The following is a 22278-nucleotide window of genomic DNA, read 5'->3' on the forward strand; positions in this document are numbered from 1 at the left end:
CCAATCAGCATTGGTAGAATTCCCGATACCAATAAAGTACAAGTCTTATACATACACATACACACACACACACACAAACACACACACACACACACACACACACACACATATCCTGCAAATTCAGGGCATAGAAGGTGTGTAAAGGCAGATAAGATTTTCATAAGTTGCATTGATTCTATATCTAGCAATTCTAAGGTTTTTTCTTCTTGACCATCTCTTAAGAAATACTGGGAAATTGCCAATACATTGAATTCATAGGAAAAACAGTACTTTATATTGGACAACTAACTAGATGGTCCAATGGATAGAGTGCCAGACCTGTGGTCAGAAAGAACTGAGTTCAAAGCTGGACTTAGACACTTATTAGTTATGTGACTCTGGGTAAGTCCCTTAATTCCATTTGCCTCAGTTTTCTCATCTGTAAAATGAAATGAAGAAGGAAATGGAAAAACCACTTCAGTACCTTTGCCAAGAAAATCCCAAATGGGATCAAAGAGTCAGTCAGGACTAAAAACAACTGAATTAAAAAAAAAAAATCTACAATTTACAAAGGCTCAGGTGTACATAATACATACTCTGATTCAAATTAAGAATATTCTTAAGGAAATTTAGCTTCAGGCAGCAAAAATCCTCTGACACTTTTTAGCTTGGCAGAATTCCTATTTGGCTCTAAGATATATAGTCCTTGATTCATTAAAGAGAGAGGGCACGCGTGCACATCTTTTTAGAGCACTTTGTTAGGGGAAAAAAAAAAAAGCCAGTCTGTTCCTTATTTTAAAATATTCTCTCTTAAGACGTTCCTTGGGACTACCTGAAGTAGCTATAATTAACATGCTTTTTTGGTGGGAAGGCTTACTTATGTTTGAAAAATTTGACTCTGTGTAGTATTCAGTCTCCAATAACAAAAATTTCAATCTGCATTTATAAGCATAGTTTACTGAGCACTTTTAAATCCATATCTCATCCATCTCATTTTAAAAGATCATAAGATAAATAGGAGTTGATATTACTGCATTCCAGGGCCAGAGATATGAAAGAAAAACTAATTAACACGTTGTTGTTGAGTCATATCTAACTCTCAATGACCTCATGAGAGGTTTTCTTGGCAAAGATAATTGAATGGTTTGCTATCTCTCCAGCTCATTCCTCAGATGAGGAAACTGAGGCAAACAGGATTAAATTTCTTGCCAAGGATTTTGCAGCTAGTTAGTGTCTCCAGGCCTGGTGCTCTATCTACTGTACCACCTAACTGTTCTTAGTTCACAAAACAAACCTACAATAGACTGTAAGCTCTTTGAGAAAAAGGATTATTTTGTTTTTGTTCCTATATACTCTACATTTAGCATAGTCTCTAGAGCCTACTTGGGACTGAAAGGCTTGTTGAATGAAAATTAGGCTGTAAAGATGACTTGGAGATAAAAAAAATATTACCAAATAAAAAACCATTTGTAAAAATCACTTCCAGTTCTGGCTCATGTTATTCTGGTTCATGTATCTAAGTCAGAAAAATGGGATCTGTGATCTAAGTCAGATATATTTCACTTATTTTAATTTAATTAGTTTTTGGTTGATTTAGTTAATTTATTTACTTCAAGGTTGGGATTCTGGGATTCAGCCAAAATAGTGAGGGGAAAAGATACAGATTGAGAACTAGGAAGGACCTCAATGAATGAGTTCAATCCCTCCCTCCTCATTTTACAGGTGGTTCAACTTGGGATTCACAGGTTCATGATCAGAGTCAAAATTGAAGCCAGGGTCTCTGTCTCTAGAGACTGCACTCTCGTTATAATACCATCCTTCAGCACAAATGAGAGCCTGCTAAAGAAAAGAACCTCATTGCAAAGATAGGAGTTGGGGAACAACTTTTTGGAACACCAGGACTGATCTTACTTGATATGACAATACAAAAGAAGAGACAAAATCCTTAAATTCCACTATTGATTTTTGAAATGTAGGGTCTCTTTGCAGTGAAATATTTAAAAACAGAGAACTATTTTGAGTTAAACATAACTTATTGTTCCTGACATGATTACACTTTCATTTTAACTAAGGATGCAAAGAACTACAGACACCGGCATTCAGTTTTCAGTATGAAAGGTATAAAAACTCTTGGAAATCAGCAAACACTATAAATCAGGGGTTGGTTTGTTGTTTTGTTGATTATTTAGACTTAAGACAGAAATTTAAGAAACTCTAATAAACTTAAAGGTATGCACATATACATTTTTCTCCCCTTGTAAACTGATTGTGAAGCATTTGCCAGCATACCACTGTTCCTAAATGTTGCTTTACTTGACAGAATTTAGGAAGAGCTATAAATAGGTCATTTTATATAACACATGTGACCTAACATCGAAGGATAAGAATATTATGCCTTTTTCATACGTAACATACTCAAGTCAGGACTATGTGAAATGCTTCTTTTAATCAATAGATCCACTCCACAAATATGATCTGATCAACAGATTAATACCTGTATAAAGACACACACATTAATCTACATGAGGGAAAATATGCTGGGATGCCAGTCCTATAACAAATCACTGAGCATAAATAATCTGTCTCAAATGTTTTCCCTACAGGCTAATGTGGGAAAAAATAATTTGAAGATCTGCTGCCCACTAAAAGATTGGGGGTGGATGACCGTGACTTGAATTGACTTGCTCTGTAGGTATTAGAAATAAAATATATTGTAGAGTCCTTGGTACTTTACTGCTATTTGTGGGCAGAAGTGGGTAGCAAACAGCAGGTGCTGCTACGCATATCTGCACTTGGCAGGTTTATTCATTAAATGTAATTATTCCTTTTATCAGGTCAGGCAGTCATTATATTTCAGCATTTTAGTATGCCAGAGTTTTATTCATTTATCAAATATTTATTTAAGAGAATTTCACCATACATGCAGGCTTTACATGAATTAGCGGCAAAGTAATTCATTTGCAAGGTTTATTCCTTCATCAGGAATGTATTAAAATAGGCTTCAGTGTATTCTGTTAAGTGTCTATCACAGACTATCCTATTTTCACTTTAATTTTCACATCACTACAAAAGGGGGAAATGTTATTACTATTACACAGCTTTAACTCAGACTATATATGTAATGTGTCTATTTAATTGGATAATTTCAGGATTTAGGAGCCTACTTGGCAAAGAAAAGTTTGCTCATTCTAGAAGTTATATTGTCATTTAAGATAAATTCAGGGGCTAATTAGAGAATTTGGATAAAATGCCTTAGGCATACTCTACTTGAGTTACCTTATTTTAAGAATCTCCATCTCCAAGAAATCCTCTTTTAGATGAGTCAAAAAACTTTGCTATGTAAGACAGCTTGGTTACTAAATGGATCCTTGAGCCCTTGCTTTATAATTTTTTACAAAAATTATTATTTATCCTTAATACACAGTAGGTTTGTATAGATAAAGTAACTCAGCTGAAAAGAGAGCAAAGCTGTATAGCTGAAATTAACTTAAAAGCCTAATGATGTCATCCCTCCTCTATCTTGCTTTCTTGAGGTTTTGTTGTATGGCCATATACAGAATGCAGCTACCATCTTTAGCACCCTTGAAGCAAAGTTATTTCTATAAATACCATACGCTAGTGTATAAATACCATACAGAAAACGACATTGTCATTGACTTATAAACTCATGTATCTAAAAGTGAAAGAGATGTCAGAGACCAATTATCCCAAGCTCCTTATTTTATAGAAGAAAAAACTAAAGTCTTGAGAGGTTGCTTACTAAGGTTAAGAGCATATTCTGACTATTTAAATTCTTTTCAACCTTTGAGATACTGATTCCATTCTACATAATTTCATAAATGTTCATTCTTCTAGGAAAGACTAATCAATTCCACTTTTTTTTCTCTATAACAATGTACATTTTTGTGATTTCTCTTAGGCTGTGAGGTAGGTAGATGCTAACTTTTTGGCTAATTTGGAAAAGTCAGTAATATTCCCTCAAAGGGTAGCACTAATCGAGGCCTGTTGATATTACTGTGAAAATTTCAATGATCTGTCAAGTTAAGCAAGTCTGAACTCCAAAGATACAAAAGTGAGCATCTGGTTTAAAAACACAGAAAATTCCAGCACACAACCAATGGTCAAATTTGCCCCATTCGTATTTTAACTCTCAGATTCAGCAGTATTTTAATTATAAGTTTCCAACTACTCTATTGGCCTATTACTGCACTATTCAATCATTAGTTTATTTTACATAGAACTTAAGCACTACAAAGTAATGTTATCCTTGTGACAACTCAATGAGGTAGGTGCTATTATTATTCTTACTCTACAGATGAAGACACAGGCTAAAAATAAGTGGGTGAATTTCCCAGGGTCACACAAGTTTAGTAAATATTCAAGACAGGATTTGAATCCAAGTTTTCTTGACTTGGGTCTAGCACTCTCTCTACTATGCCATTTAGTTGTTCTTCATTTACGGTCTGACTCTCATACTATAGTACTTTACTTTACATCTTAAGGAATTCCCAATCTCTTTAGGAGTAGAGAACATCCCAGGCTCGTCTGCACAATGATCATTTCTATCTGACATCAGGCAGAATTTTAATTTCAGCCTTTTGTCAGAAATGATAAGATCTAAATGCTCTTTCTCTTGCACACACAGCCATTTTTTTATGTCAGTTATTGGCATTCTAGTCTTTTAAAAAAAAACAATTATAAGTTAGATTAATGGAACTAAAACAACTTCATTCAGATTTCCATACATCCCATTTGGACCATTTTTCAAGAGCTGGTTTTGCTCTTCTGAATGATGAATAAAATTCTGTTATAAATGTTTCTAAAATTTTAAGCTTTGTTAGGAAAGATTTTAAAATACACATATTGATCCTATGCTTACCACTTAATGTAGTTAATTTACTTATGGTTCTTACCTTTCTAAGAGATGAGAAGTGGATTCATTAGGGTTATATAACATGAATTAATTCAAAGCATGCTTTAAACAGTTTCTTACATGTCAAGTTAGGCCCATGATAGAAAACTCATGCTGTTTGTTGGCACTTAAACAATCAATCTTTTCCCCTCTCTTTCCCCCTTAATTTAGAATATGGATCTGACAGTTTTAGACACTCTCTTTAACTTTATTCTCAGGTAAGAAAGATATGTCTTCCTGCATTTTTTTTCAAATGATTTGAGATACTGCAAAGCAAGTCAATTTGAAGCAAACTCCCAACCCAGAAAAGAAACAAGTTTGTTCTATGCAGGTGACCCATAGGACCATTTCTAGGCCCCTAAAGGAAAAACTATGTGGGGGCCTTACCAGTGTGGCTTCTTTTGTGAACCATGAGCACATTGGGACCGATGCAAATGATCCCACAGATATCACATTTTAGCTTTCCGTTAGGAAGTCGAATGCCTCCAACTCCTGACAAAGCTTTGCTGCCTTGGCCATTGTGTGAACCATTCATTTTCTCTCCCGAGGCATCAAGCATTCGTAAATCCTCTGCACATTCTTCCCCATTCATTTCACAGGCACGCCCATTCTCTTCATCACTCTGAGTCTCTACTTTAACATTACTGGCTGAAAGAAATAATACAGGATGCCCTCAGTTTCATTGCAAAGGAATAACAAACAGAAGACAGTGGCAAAAAAGACAATCAAATCAAAAAGGCCAACTTACTACATGCACAAAGGGTATTAAATGATATACCAAGGTGAGAGCAGCCATGGATGAGATGGCTTGTTCTATGTGGGTAACTTCAATGGCATATTGGGCAATATGGAATGGAAGCCAGGCAGCTAGATACAATGTGTTAATGGCTCATCATTGATGACTTGATTGAATTCCAAATAGATATGATTGGTATGCATGGGTATGCTCATGTAAAGTTCTCATATTAAACATTTTCTCATTTATAAAGCATGCAAAAGTCACTACTGAATGGTAAATCTCTGAAAAGCTGCTTTTCCCCTAGAATCTTATAAACATTATTTGATAGGGAGAGGAGTGGGCAAATATATTCAACTACATATGTCTGTGTATATTAATTCATATATATATATCCATTCTCTCATCTCTACGTTAATCTCATTTTTTCTGAAAGCATCTGATAGAGATTAACATTCTAATTCCTCATTATTTACTAGGAAATACATGAAATTTGTGGAATAAAATATTTTTCTGAATTATGAGCAAATTTCTCTTTTGGATTGCTGTGGGGGTGATTATACTAGTCTATGAATGTTACAGAGCTCTAATCATTTCTCCAAGAAAGAACAGATTGTGGGAGGAGTTTGTATTAATGAAGACAAATTCATTATTGGCTCTGAGACTTGTTCCACTATGTCACATAAATGATAATTTTCATTTCATTCACACATTTTGCCTTGTAAAGAGCACTGGAGATATTTTATTTGCCCTCTTCTGAAGTACTGACTCATAACATACTACTGAAAATAATATATGCACAGAATAGATTCAGATTGTAATATTCTTTGCCAGGAAACATAACTATGCTGTAACTGTATATCTAGATTAAGGCAATTAAAAATTTTAAAATGATGCTTTAAATATAATTTAACTAATTTAATCATCTGATTACTAAAGTCTGTATTCTAGTATGTACACACATACAACATAGATCTGGAGTGTCTTCCAGTGGTGTAATTTCAGACATATCCTAGCAATTTGGGAAAGCTTTGAATATGAGCCCAGTGACAGGCTGTGTTCATATCATCTAAGAACCAGCTCAAGAGAGGGTCTGTAGGAGTCCAGGGATGATGAATTGTCTTGGCCATAGCAAGAAGGTAGGCTACCAAATGGTATGAAGATTACAAGCTGTGGGGATGGAGAATACCCACACAATGAAATCCAGGATTGTCACTGAGAAACAACATTATGCTGATGTGAAACACTGTCAAGCTAAGTTCTCACAGCAGAGTTTTACTTTCTGGTAAGCAACTAGTAGTAGAAAGCAAAGATTACCGAAAAGATACTGCTCTCTTAGCAAAAGGCTTGGCTTTGGTCGAACTAGGCTTTATCACAATTTCTTTGGAGAAAAATCAATATAAAATATTCTAAATCAATAAATTGGGGCTTGTGCTAGATCTCCTAAGAGGTCCCTTAGATATAAGGAAATGTTGTGGGGTCTCCTGCTCTATTTTCCATTTCACATTCATGTTATGGAAAAATCAAACTGCCAAGGGTCCAGAGTCCATGGGCAACGTTCTTACCTTTGGGTCAGCCTTTTGAAAGGCTGACTCAGATTGAGAATAAGCACCAAGGACAAAATAAAAGCATTTTCCCCAATTTTATCAAGAGAGGCACCCTTTCAAATAAAAAATAATGAAGATTCTCAATGTGATTGGGAAATGAAACAATATTCTTTAGATGACAAAAGAGTAAATGTTACTGCCATTATATGAGAAAAAGAGAAAAGGGTTTAAAAGTCCTAAATTTGTGGTTTGGGAAACAATGAGTATAGATTAGTGAATTCTCTTATAATCTTTGAGATAGCTATTATAACATTGATACTTAACTGACAGTTTGAGTCTAAATATAAATTGGACGGTTCTTACCAGTTCACTAAATTGCTTTGTCACCTTAAGGATGCAGGAACATCTTAACTGAATACTGGTTTAACTTGGAAAATTTTAAAAATTATCTACTTCAGAATGGTTCAAGCATATAGCATTGCTTTTGAATGGATTTTGGGGTACAGTAGTCTGAACAGCTCCCATCCAAGAAGGTCTTAATGGAATAATAATTTATAATAAACACAGCACATTTATGATACTTGTTCCCTACATTTAGCCGTGTTTGTTACACCAAGGGGAGACTAATCAGATTAGAATTTACAAACTCCAGAGTGGGGATAGGAAAGCTGCTATTTTTGTGTGGTTTGGTAAGCATGGCAGGTTGCTTGGTTAGAGAGATGGAACAGAACTGTATGGGTTCTTTAGAATGAAATATAATAAAATCTTCTACACATCAGAGGATCTGGGGATATGTCCTATATGAGCCAATGGATGGTGTGTGTGTGTGTGTGTGTGTGTGTGTGTGTGTGTGTGTATAAATACATACATACATATATAGAGATATAGATACACATATATATGTGTGTGTATATGTATATATAGTATGTGTATGTGTATATATATATACATATATATAATATAAATTTTCTGGGAGGAAGAAAGAGCTTAGAGAAAAGGAAGATCTGTAAATCTTTTCTTATGGTCCCTTATCTATAATAATTGAAATAGAAAGGCATTCACCGGGTATTTAGCCAAGAAACTGGAATAAAAAAGAGGAGATATCTTTTAAAAAGAACATATGTTAGATGTAAGAAAGAGATTCATTGAAGGAAAATATATGAGTCTGTAAATCTTAAAGAGTGGTGAAATGGGTAGATATGGTCTATCTGAGGGGCAATAAAGTTGGAAGAAAGAGGCATTGGGTTTTACTCCAACCCGGCCACCAGGAGGCATCCTCAGTACAGAAAAGCCTGCTTGCTGTGCACACCAGCTACAGGTAAGTGGGGAAGGGACTTGGAAATAACATTCAATCAGCCATAAGCATAGGTCATTCACAAGAGCTGAATGTCTGTGTCTAGAGAGTACCTGGACGAGCTGTGTTAAATATGCCTTCATTTATGGGTATGTATACCTAAAGATGCATGCATGATAATACATGGGATATTTCAAAGTATTGAGAGTTTGTGAAATTAAATCACTGAAACTTTTGTAAATTGTACAAAATAGCTACCTAATTAAATGGCATGAGTTGCTCACTATTCACAAATTAAAAATATATACAGAAAGACATATATACACATATACATAAGTGTGTGTATATACACACACATTTGCACATATATACATATACACACAGATATATATAAACATATACATTAACTGAGTTTTATTTAAAAAAAACCCACCTGTTTTACATTTGAGTAAATACACATGTCTATATACATGCATAAGTACTATAAGTAAATGGCAAAGGACTGAATTAAATATTACAATATGATTCAAATCTTAAAATTTCTCCGACTTAATGAAATAGTACTATAAAATGTACTTTTTATGTACTGATTTTTAAAAAAAAACTATTTATCAAACTAGTTCCATAGTAAGCTCTCCTTTTTTTAGATCACATCAAACTTAGTATTATAACTTTACTGTTTCATAATTGTAACCAGTTAAGTTATTTTATAACTATTATAATGTCAGCATGAAAAGCTGAATCAAAGAGACACAAAATTAAAATATTTATGATAAACATGCTATAAGTGATTAATTTGATATTTCTATTAAAAATCTTATTTAAAAAAGGATATTGTTAAGTAGGATATCAGAAACCTGCAAAGATATAAGGCCTAAAAAAAAAACAAAAAAAAAAAACAAGCCACCTTTCCTGCCCTCCTCTCTTAAAAACAAAACAAATCCAAACTAAAAACTATCCTCATTAGTTTTAATATTAAGGACAGATTTGGTAAACTGGAGTGTCCCTGACCCCTTTTGAAATCAGTGCTGTTTGGGCACATCCATTTAGCCTTTTTCTATTCAAAATGTGTCTTAGTGTTGTCTAGTCGGTATTATTGCCCTTTCTCTACTATTGACCAGTATGTTTTCTCTACTTCAATTCCAAAATGGGGACCAACTCATGCCATTTTAATTAGATAGCTATCTTGTACAATTTATAAAAGGTTCAGTGAATGATTTAATTTATCAAACCCAATACTTTGAAATACTCAAAGAAAGTTTCAAAGATATGTTTATCAGTTTTGTCCCTTCACATTCGACAACTGTTAATAATAAAAAGAAATTGAAATTAACATTTCTTTTGGTTCAATAACATCAATTGGGGAATATTCAGCATGCACTTAGTAATTTAATACATGGCACATTGTATTCCCTATAGCAAGACATGATACACTGATGATATCAGTTTGATTCAAAGATTATTCTCAGGTGCCTTGATTAGTAATACTTGCAGGGAGCACAGGGCTCCATTTTATGTTTCCCATAAAAATTAGCCCCCACCCTTTTTTAGTACAAATAGTTTTCAGTGTCTGCCTGTGACAGAAATTGTGAACACAGTATAAGAATTTAAATGATACTCCTTATTGGACAATAACAATCACATTAATAAAATTAAGGTTTGATATTACTAACAGAACTGGCCTTGTACTCCTGCTATCATGGTTCAAATCCTGGCTTTCTTGATTATTATTTGTGTGACCATGACCAAGTCACTTAATAATCTGTAAAAGTGAGAAGATAGCACCAGATTGCCTCTGAAATAATTTTTTAGTCACAAATCTACATTCCTTCTTTTCTAAAATATATCATCATTATGTAGTATGTCATCCAAATATCCAAGAACATAATTTGAAATTTTACTTTATAATATTGATAAAAACAACTTTTTCATTATTCTAAACTATTTATATTCAAGGAACTTGATGGTTATAGATGATTTAGCTATAAAATATCTCTTCTGGGGGTATTATTTGGGGTATATTATACCCCTAAATATAAATATATACAATATATATGTGTATATAGTTATCTTTATAATACATATATGCATATAAATATAAATATATTCTTTTTCATATCTATGTACATCTACATTAAAAAAAAAAAAACTATACATGCAAACACTGACCATGCAGCATGCAGTGGTGTTCTTGGAAGTAACATGGCAGTCAAATGACTCACACAGTCATACTATTTGCAATAACTGAAACAAATTTTGGGGGAATATGGTCTCCTTAAATGACACATGTGATTTTGATAATAAGCTGAAGTGGAGAGTTATCACAATTATCTGGACAATTCAAGTTTACCAAATTTTTTTTGAAGAAAAGGAGTTTTTCCTCAATGCTTGAATCATCCCAATTACCTCTGAATATAGATTAAATTCACTTAATAATTACTCAACTCTCCATTTCACTTTACCTATAGTCTTACTGTAGGATTACATGTAAAATGTTCATTAGTGCTAAGTATTAACTGTTTCTGAAAGCATATGGTTTCATAAAAATGAAAATTTGAAACCTTTTTTGGTGATTTAAAATACTTATACAAGAGATATATTTCATATAATATTTGCTAATCAAATATTAAATTGCACATGCTATTGGGTTTTTTAAAATATGTAATACTGAATACCAAGCACTGGAATGAACAATACAGAGGGAAAGAAATGGGTTCAATGTCAATGGACTGTGATTTTCTAAAAGCAAATTGTATACTTACGAGAATAAGATTTTGGAATTAATGCGTGAAAATCCCTAAAGCCTTCAGCCCCATATGTAACTGCAATAAAGAATGCAAACAGGAAGCTGGGTTGTAATATTGCTAGAGAAATACAGTAAAAGTCAAAAAGCGATGACATTATTAATTAAAAACCACTGCTTACCTAACCAAATGGCATACTGTTAGTCATCATACAAGGAACATGGAAAAGATATTGCCAATGTAAATATTTAGGATGTCAGTTATCAAACAAATGAAAATGATAATTTGCTGTTCTCAGTGATCTGACATAGGAAAGTTCTTTTGCAGTTTCTATATTCCATGGATACCTGAAGGATATCTGGTAAACCCCATATGAAATTCTACATGCTACAAGGAAAAATCATAGATCATAATCTGGCTGAGATAAGTCCTAGGGAGTGGCCCGTGGTACAGAGAGGTTAAGTAACTTGCCCAGTGTCTTCCTGATTTCAAGCCCAGAATACTATTCACTCTGCCACATGGTTTCTCTTCTGTAAGAATGAAAAAATAACCACCCTGACTCAGTTTTCCCACTTATGTAATGGGAGCATGTAGTAACAGTGACAACTAATGAGAGCAAGGACAAAGATGTTTTTGAAAAGAGAATCTACAACAGAGACACAACTTGAATTCTGAAGTTGTTTTTTTTTTTTTTAAACCATTACATTAGACCAATATAACTAAAATAGACATGCAATGTATATGTTTGTATAACAAATAAAATATAACAAATGTTAATACTATCATTAACACTATTGTTAATGATATTAACACAAGATATTATTCAACATAATTGGTTTCTTTTGTAGTGCTGTGCATTTTATTTTGTGAATTTAAAAACGTGGTAAGAAGCAGTCCATAAACTTCATCAAACTGCCAAAGAAATAAATGACAAAAAAGTTAAAAGTACTTCCTCTACAAAAATATTCAAATTAGCATAAAATTACCAGATCCAATAAAAGTTTGGCTATATGATCATGAGATAATTTTGAATTTCAATTGTTGCTAGAAATTATTTCATATGAAAGCCAATCCTCAGGTGTAAACTAGAGATCACAAAGGCATACATTTGGTTTAATGAGAAATAACATTGTATAGCTGTAGCCCTCAAAAATATGGAGAATGTCTAAATTTACTGCTAAGTAAAATGTTGACTATTCCAGTTGCATAAGGTGTGAAACAGAACTGAACAAGATGCCCTGAAACACTTTTTATGGAGTAAAGATATGAGTTTCAGCTATGCTCCTATGATTTCAAGCAAATGTTTTTCACTGCATTCCATCACAAGATTCCATTATTAAATATGAAATGCAGAAAAACATTTCCAAAAAATTCATATGAAGATTTGAGTTTTTATCAAATTAATTTTGGGGGAGGCTTTTAAACATGGAAGTCATTGAAAAAATAAAATATTGGAGACCTGAGCAGGGGTTAGAAATAAGCAAAGTAATTGGTTAGCTAGGGTGAAACAAGGGACATTTAAAATATTATTAATTTTATAAATCAATATTTACAAATTCACAAACTTTAATGCCAGAATGTCAGTTTCTTTTGTGATATGTCAAGTTGCATTTATAATACTGAAGGTGGGTAGCAAATCATAGAAGGTGTACTTTTCAGACCTCACTGAGCATACACAAACATCTACTCTCAACTCTATGCGGTTAATAAAAAACAAAATATGGCAATACTGATTAAATTGATCATTTACACTACTGAAATTGCTGGCAGGATAGTTTCATTTGGATCCAAATAACATGATAGTTTCCAAGTTCAAAAAAAGCTATATGCTCTCCAATGCCTGATTAGGGTTATTTATAATAACTAGAAATTGCAAAAATTCACTTTATTCCACTCCATTATGTACAAATCCAGTAGTAAGTGGTAACTATACATATTTCTGGTAAATATGCAAATTCTAAAGCAACACATAATAACAAGATCATATTCAGTATACTAAAGATTTTCTTAGTATATAAGCAACTCTCACTCAATAAGGTAGGATTTGAAGTTTTATTTTTCTCTTTCATGCTACCTAGATGCTACTGACAAGTATGAGCCAATGAATCTTCACTCATACTCTCAAACACATAAAAGCATGACAAGCTTGACAATGAAAGTAGTGTTAAAGAAGGATTTGAAAAAAAGCAGCAATCCATATTGACTGGCATCACTCCCCATACCACAAATAACTTTGTATATAATTGTTTAGGGACATGCTGCATCCCTATAGTAGATTATAAACTTCATGAAATCAGAGATTTATTTTTTGTATATCTAGCACATATGGTAATGGATCTCTGGCTGGAAGGGCCCTCAGAGGTCAACCAGTCCAACATTTCTTCAAATGAGGAAATGAGGCCCCAAGAAGGTAAGTAATAACAGTAGCTAACCATTATACAGAGCCTACTATGTGTCAGGTACACTAGTAAAGGCTACAAATAGTATCTCATTTGAGCCTCACCTACCACACAGATGTTATTATTATCCCCATTTTACATTTGAGGAAACTGAGGTAGACAGAAATTAAATTACTCGCCCAGAGTCACACATTATCTAAGGCTAAAATTGAACTCAGATCTTCCTGATTCCAGTCATGGCACTCTGTCCATGCCTAGTTAGGCACTACCTAAGCGCACCTAAGTGATTTGACCAAGATCATATTAGTCATGGGCATTGGTGGCAAAATTTGAATTCCTTGCTCTCTGACTCTTCAACCGGTGTTGTATCTGTTTACTGAAAAGAAAATATTTAAGTACTTACTGAATTGAATGGACTGACTATAATCAGAGTAAACATTGTCTATTCTGTTTTCATGACTATATCAAGAATGTATATCTGTTTGAATCTCTTAGCAGAAAGAATGTTATCCTAATATTTAAGTGTTAATTGTTGTATTGTCTATATTTCAGTTTTTAGTATAACTTACTGATTTATTTATAATAAGAGATCTTTTTAGTGTCTCATGAAAAGGAACAATTACAATACTTCACATTACTTTTGCTAGCTAGGATTATTTTTCAGGGTTAATCTGGAGTAAGTGAGATAGCTGGTTCATTATGGCCTCCATACAAAGGAAAGCAGAAAAAGTAGACAAACACTGAGGCTAAGGTCTTGGTCCAGAGGCTAGAGCTGTGAGAGTGACATGAGAAGTAAGGGGGAACAGTTTATTCTTAATGACTCTTTTTGGGTTACTAATTAAAAAAATTTTTTTTCATATACCTTCAAACTTCTCATACCTATTCAGGGAATATACCATAGATTTAAGAAATCAATACTTTAAATTAAATTTAGCTTCCTAAATTTACTGAAATTTGCTATTCTAAATTAATTTCCATTGGTTTGGAAGAATGCTTTTTATTCCTAGAAATCATTAACCAAGAGTTTTGTAATCACTTTCTCAGGTCATTTCATAATTCTCTTAATCAAACTGAGTAGAAGACTGAAAAGAAGAAATTTAAACATGTTAGTAATGTCAACAAATCAACAAGCATTTATTAAACACCTACTATGTGCTAAACACTAAGTTAACCTGTGGGGGTACACAAATGGGAATTTATAATTTCTTTTTCAGTGTATGTTTAGTTGTGTATGCAATTATAGGATTTTCATGCCCTCTGTCACATTAAATAAAGAGGCAATCCTTTGAAAATTAGAAGTAATCATATTCTACATCCAACTTGAAAGTTGGCTTATAATATTCTTTGAGAGTGATAAAGATTTAGACTTAAGATCAGAATAAAACTGGAAATATACTTGTATATATATATTTAAACTGTTAGCCTTTCAAACTTATTCAAATCATTTCTCTCATATTAATTGGTTAAATTTAATTTGAAGTGTCTTTTACTGCTTTTCTATCTGGTATTTAATGGGTTCATTTCCTAAAGTCACCACATTGTGACTAAGCTAAGAAAAGAGTCATTAAGCCAGGAAGGTAGACAATCAGGAAAGTGATGGGAAGGTATTTTACATTAGTGAATAAATATGCTACTAGAGTCAAGTCAATCTCATCTCTAACACTTATTACCTATGTGTCTTTAAACAAGTCATTTAACCTTTCTGTGGCTCAGTCTCCTCATGTGTAAAATGATAAGACTTGATAAAATGACCTTCTAGGTCCCTTCAATCTCTAGATCTATAACTCTATTACAAATTCAACAGATATTTCTTAAATTTCCATTACATCACTGATGACATTGTGCTAATTTCTGGGGAACAAAGATAAAAATGAAATAATCCTTTACTTCAAAGGGCTTACTTATTATTTATTGGAAGAAATAAAATATCTATGAAAATGAAGTAAATGCTAACTATATATAAAGTGATTTCAAGAGGAATAAAAGCCATACCTTGAGTAGGTCATCTATAATCTTTTAATAAGATAATTAAGTATTTTTAAATACTTAGTCTACACGACCAAGTTTTGAGTATAGATAAGGCTTGGCAAGGTATCTCTATGATGAGTCTCAATAAGCTTTAAACTCACCAGGATGACCACAGCATGATGAATATTTTGGATACAATCTATCTACCAAAGTAATGAATTTTTGATGTTATTGACTGTAAGTCAAACTTAGAAATAATTTTTTTATGCAAATTTGATCTCAACATTCTGTCCCTCAAGAAGAGGAAAGCTTATTGTATCTTTCATAGAAGGGACAAAAAAGGGAACTGAACTGATAACATCTAACTCTCATTCTTATCTCTTTGTTCTTCAGTATCTTCCAATTCGAAAAGGACTTCAATGAGTCCTTGTTTTTCCATGTCTTTCTGCCATTGTAGACATGGAATTGGAATCCACCTCAGAAGACATCTAGTCCAATCCCTTCATTCTACAGATGAGACTAAATAATTTGCCCAAAGTGACATTGGGAATAAGGATAAGAAGAATTTAAATCTAGTTCCACTGATTCCAAAACTGGACACTCTTTCTACTATATTGCACTCTAATATCAAATGCACATGTGTCCCCAATTTTGAAAGAACTTTCACTTGACCTTACTTCCCCCTTTGGCTATTCTTCCACTTCCTTTTTCACTGCTAAATTTCTTAAGTGAGTGGTCTGTGCCTGTTATCTTTATTTCCTTCTCCCTTATTCCCTCCAAACTCCACTGTAATCTAGCTCCTTTTTCTACTACTCAGCAAACTTAAAATACCCAATTAGAAGTCACCAATAACTCTTTAAAAGCTAACCATCATTTAGATAGATAAAATTCCTTCTTATATTGATTTTAAATCTGGTTCCCTTTAACTCCTTGATACTAATATTAAATTTGCCCTTCCCTATATTACAGGGCACTTAAAAACATAAAGATATTTTCCTCTCCAATCTAGGCCAAATATCCCCAAGTTCCTTCATGTGTTCCTGGGAGGGTTCAAGTCTCTTTACAAGAGAATTCTCACGAGAATGAACTCTAAACTATTAAGGTGTCTCTAAAAGATTGTTGTCCAGAGTGGAACATAATATGGTAGTTGTAGTCTGACCAGCACAGAGTACATAGGATCTTGGACCTTGATTTGGACACTCCATTTTTATAAATTCAGCTGAGGATCAAGTTGTCATTTTTTTTTTTAACATAAAGGGCAAGACCATCCATTCACCCTCAGCATTCCTTTGTCAGCTTATCTATACTCTTTGTCTGCAGTTCCTGATAGTGAAAGAACAGTACTTGAAGGGCTTATTTTCATATTGAACAAAGGAGGTCAAAGTAGGGGCTAGAGTCTGTGCCACAGCAGTTATAGAAAACTAGTTTATTTTTCTTGCTTCTGGCTTTTGTTCATTCTGTCAATGGTCTGGTATCCAGGAATTCCTCTCCACAGTCTATGTATTATATTTAGGAGTGAGATTATAAGCCTTTGTCTTGGAGAAATGGGATTCTACCTGGGGTTCCGCTGATCTGTCTATTTAAGGATGGCTGCTAAGCTGTTCTTAGTAATGAAATTAAATAGCATGGGTGGTCCATGATGATGTAGCCTCCTATATGAACCAACAGATTCTGATGACTGGCCCCCTTCCATCTGCACTGACACTAAAGAAGGGGATCATGAGCACCTATCTAGTCTACTATGACACCTGCCTTATGAACTCTTATTTGATTGCATATTAATAGCTATATGCATACAATAGTCTCCCTTATAAAACTTCGTGGTCCCCAAATCATTTTAAAAGAAGGACCATATTGTATTTATCTTCACTGTTCTTTTATTGCCTACCATAGTACTTTATACATAGCAAACCCTTGTTATTATTTTCCTCATTAAAATTTATCTTGATAGATTCAATCCATTGCTATTGTCCTTTGAAAGCAAATTGGTTCTATCACTTAGAAAAATTCTAGAATATTTAACTCAAGAGGTGGTTTATAAGCATGTGAGCACTTAGATATTAGTTAGTTACTACAAGTAATCATGGGCTCATCAAGAAAATGTCATATACCAGGTGTGGCTGCAAGCATCTATAAGTGGGTGGGTAAGGGTAATCATCTGCTTGAGCTTAGAAGTTCTGAGTAGCAATAGGGTTAAACCAATCACATGCCTCTACCTGTATGAGGGGGCATGGAGTTAAGAGTAAAAGGGTGAGCACTAGCCTATTGGGTAGTGGAAATAAGACCGTGAGTGAATGCTATAGAGAAAGAAAGGAAGGAAGATAGGAAGGAAGGAAGGAAGGAAGAAAGGAAGGAAGAAAAGGAGGAAGAAAAAAGAGACAAAGAAAGGAAGGAAGGATGGAAGGACAAAAGGGAGGATAGAAGAAAAAAAGGAAGGAAGAAAAGAAGGAAGAAAGAAGAGAAAGAGAAAGAAAGGAAAGAAGAGAAAGAAAAGGACAAAGAGAGAAAGGAAGGAAGGAAGGAAGAAAGAAAGAAAGAAAGAAAAGGAAGGAAGGAAGGAAAATCATTATAGAGTATACCTCTTTATGGAACTCCACTGATATACCAGGACTTTGGTAAGGCACATGAATAAGTCTCTAATAGTAACCTCAAGAGTAAGATAGATCTATGTCAGCTATATGATGGAATTGGAACTGTACTAATGGAATAAATCAAAGAACAGACTTTATGTCTTCTAGGTATGATATAGTTAGTAGAGCACCCCCACAGATCAACATTTTTTATCAATAACTTGGACAGAGACATTGATGTCATGTTTATCAAGTTTATAGAAGACAATGCTTCAGAGAGACAGTAGATGACAGAACTGGGATCCAAAAAAATTTCATTAAGTTATTATGGATAGGATAATATAATTATTATAGGAAAATATGTAGGAAAAATATAATTATTATAAATAATAATTTATAAACACTGAAGAAGAGACATGTACAGACAACAGCTGATATGAAAAAGATCTGGAGGTTTTTAGCCAACTGCAGATTCAATGTGAATCACCCAAAGAAACAAGTGCAATCTTGTGTGTATATTATTCCAAATTAGGGAAATTAAGTTTTCCATAGTTTGCCATAGTTTGTCCTGAAGAAGAAGAAGTGTTATTTCTTGCTGTTACATTTTAAAAAGATATTGCCAAGCTGGAACAGGCTTGAAATTATTTGATAAGATTGCCTGAGGAACCTGGGGAATTTTAGTGAAGAGAAGTACAGCTGTCTTGTGAAAGAGCCCTAGAAGGCAAAACTAGGAGCAAGAGAAAGTTGCAGAGAAGCAAATTTTGCGAGATCATAAAGAAAATAACTTTTTAAAATCAATAAGAACTCTCTAAAAGCAAAAGAAAATGCTTTAGGAATTAGTGAGTTCCCACTGATAGAAGTCTCTAAGTAGAAATTGTACAATCCCTCCCTGGAAATTTTCACTCAAGTATAGATTGGATTAGAGGTAAAGCAGTAGAGCATCAAGAAAATGGCACTGCTTTTGGAATTAAAGGTTATAGGTTCACCTTCTGCCTCTCATTTTCTACTTTGTGATTCTGTAGACTTTAGTTTCCCAACTTGTATATAGTTGGATTTAGATGGTTGCCCTGTCCGTGATATCATTCACAAATTTCATATATGCAAACATGTATACATAAATATATTTGTTTGTAAATATACACATACACACACACACGTACACACACACACACACTGATCAATATGTTGAAAAGAACAAGGACAACAGACTAAAGCTCTGAAGCATAGTGCTTCCTTCCTCTGGTTGCCTTCAGTCTATTAATCAACATTAATCTACTCATTCTAACACCTACATATTCACCTTACTATTATCCAGTTCACATTTCTTCACTTGGCTTTCATTACTATAAAAGACTTTATGAAATCTTTTGATGAAATTACAATATACTAAAAGGAAATGAAGTTAGCTTGGTATGTTTTTCTCCCACACTTTTTAGCTTGTCAACTTTTCTAAGTGCTTGTAGATAATATGAATATAGTTATAGTTGAACTTATAGCTTCAATTCACTATTCTAGTCAAATTCCTTCATTTTACCATTAAGAAACTGAGACCTCATGAAGTTAGGCAGCTTCATGTCAAAGGGAAGATTTGAACCCACATCCTTTGATTTTAGAGCCAGTGTACTTTTTAATATATAATGCTGTTTCTACTTCTTTTGTTTTTCAAGGTAATTTGTCTGTAGTCTACATAATTCCTTCACTTTTAGTCAGACTACATCCTTTTTCCATCTCCAATCTAAACAGAGATTTTTTGTCCTGCACTTTCTCAAAGTTTCAATATGGTATAGTCATCTTGTGTGAATCTGGGCAAACCACTTCTTATCCTAGCTTGGGCTCAGTTTTCTGATCTCTAAAATGAGTTGGGAGGTATTATACAAAGTCTTGTAAAGTCCCTTTCAATTCTAAATCTATGTTTTTATGATCCTTTGATTCCTCAGAGCAGTTCAATATCATATCTGTTAACTCTTCCAGAATCAAAGTAAAATATTGAGATGCCAAGTAACAATTTACAAGCTCCTCATCCATATTTGGCCTTAGTTCTTGCATATCTGTTCTAACCTTTTTCATCTGGAGATCATATTTATTGACAGAAAAGTTAGAAATAGAAGTTAAGGAAAAGGAGTTTTGCTTCCTCTGTTGCCCATTAATATTAAATCCTACCAGCAAAGTCAATCATTTCCTAGCCTTCTTGCCAAAACATAGTTTTAAAAGCCTTTTTACTGCCCTCAGAATTTTTCCCAATTCTGAGCTCATTCTGTTGAATTTTCTTGACAATATTCTTCTATGCCTTTGCCATCCTTGGGAATTCTTTCTTACTTACTTCTAGGTGTCCCTGCTTCTATCTTTTGTATGATATGATCTTTTTGCTTCTGTGTTTATCAAATAACTTTCAACTGCTCAAACAATCCAGAGATCCCAAATATTCATTTATACATCTGTCCTTTTAGTCAGATACTTGGATGTTATTTCGCGTCTCAAAAGCAGCAAATCAAAAATGAAAACCATTATTTCCTGTTACTCTTACCACGCCCAAACTGGCTAACTCTTCTAACTTCCCATAAAGTCATCACTATTCTTAAAGTCATCTTTGACTCACATCATTCATTACTTTACCCTCATAATCAATCACCAAGTTTGTCAGTTCTTCCTTTGAAAATATCTCATGGTTTTTTTTTTTTTTCCTTCCCTTTCTTTTCTATCCCATTCCTTCATCTTAGTCTTGTAGTCTAGGTGTTGATCTGCCCTCCTGTATTATTTTAATCGCCTTCCAAATAGTGTTCTTGCTTTCCAGACTCTCTTTTTTCTATTCCACAAATTCTGTACACAAGGACAGATTCATCATTGTGAACAGAACATTTCTTACACTAATTTTGACTCTATAGTGTTCAATGATTTTTCATGTTACAGGATAAAACACAAAATCTTCTGCAGAATATTCAGTGTTCTACAATTTGGTGCCATGTCCTTACCCAGCCCAATTCTACAATCTTAAACTCATTCTCAACATCTAATTTCTTCTAAATGGGTTTGTAAACATACAATGATTCTGCCTCATTGATATCATATCCCTCTATCCCAATTCTTTAGGGCCAGCTGAAGTCTTACTGCAAGGCTGAAGTCCTAACTAGTACAAATCTACACTCATCTCTTTTTTAGTACTGTGCTGTAGAATATCTTGCATTGATCTTTTATTGCTCTGAATTGCTTTTTAGCTGCATACCTTGTCTCTGAATTAGACCACTAGAAGAGATCCTTATCTCTGAGAATCAGATAGTAGAGTTGGAAAGGACATGAGTCACTCACTATAGCCCAATTCACAGCAGAAAAGTAATTCGCATTACAACATAGACTAAAAGTAATCATCTAGCTTCTTATTGAAGATATCCAATAAGAGGAATCCAAAATGGTACAATAGATAAAGTTCTGGAATGTCTGAGTTAAAATACAGTCACTGACATCTATTAGTTTTCCTTTTGATGTCCTTTCTTTCATCTCTCTCTGTAACTACTGACTAGCAGAGATGGCTGCATTTTCCCTTAGTCAGGGTTATGCCTTCCAGAATTCCTTCTGTGATTTCTTATCATTTTGTTTGACTGACAAAGATGGACTAGTCATATGGTAAGAGTGAGATTTAAGAGATGGACAGTCCAAGTATATACTCATATTCTAGAGATGTCAGCAGAAAATGAAGAATGCCTTCATTTAGCATGTTGCCATCCCATGTGGCAAACTTATGGAAGATACAGGTAAGAATTCATAGGGGAGGCAGAAATAGAAAAGTTGAGATCTGGAGGGAATATTCAAATCAATGAGTTTCTAGAATCTTTAGTCATCCCCAAATATTCTGGTAGAAGATCAACTATCTAGACAGGAGTAAATCTTGAATTGAAAATTTAGATCTATTTGTTGACTCCTGGTTTTAGGGATACAGAGAAACTGAGTTCATATCCTATCTCTGATGCATACTAATGATGTGATTTTGGACAAATTATTAATTTTCCCAGGCTATAGTTTTTCATTTGTAAAATGAAGGATCTGTATTTGACAGTTTTGAGGTCCTTTCCATATGTATATACACACATATGTAATCCTATGATTAATTCATTTTCAGCTTTTTTGGGGGCAAAAT

General features: G+C 33.7%; 1 protein-coding gene across 13 annotated transcripts in view; it reads right to left on the reverse strand.

Moving 5' to 3' along the window:
- IKZF1 (IKAROS family zinc finger 1) overlaps positions 1 to 22278 on the reverse strand; it is a 132597-nt gene that overhangs the window by 24888 nt on the left and 85431 nt on the right. For 6 of the 13 annotated variants that reach the window (XM_051984262.1, XM_051984239.1, XM_051984279.1 and 3 more), the window contains exons 4-5: positions 11231 to 11290; positions 5279 to 5539 (exon numbers count right to left, since the gene is read on the reverse strand). The exons of 4 other annotated variants lie outside the window; for them this stretch is intronic. In XM_051984262.1, coding sequence (XP_051840222.1) covers positions 5279 to 5539; positions 11231 to 11290 — 321 coding nt within the window. The remainder of the gene's footprint in view (positions 1 to 5278; positions 5540 to 11230; positions 11291 to 22278) is intronic. 3 more of the 13 variants (XM_051984297.1, XM_051984270.1, XM_051984245.1) reach the window with 1 other exon arrangement.

The sequence above is a fragment of the Antechinus flavipes genome, chromosome 1, assembly GCF_016432865.1.
Source record: "Antechinus flavipes isolate AdamAnt ecotype Samford, QLD, Australia chromosome 1, AdamAnt_v2, whole genome shotgun sequence".
NCBI classification, from domain to species: Eukaryota; Metazoa; Chordata; class Mammalia; order Dasyuromorphia; family Dasyuridae; genus Antechinus; species Antechinus flavipes.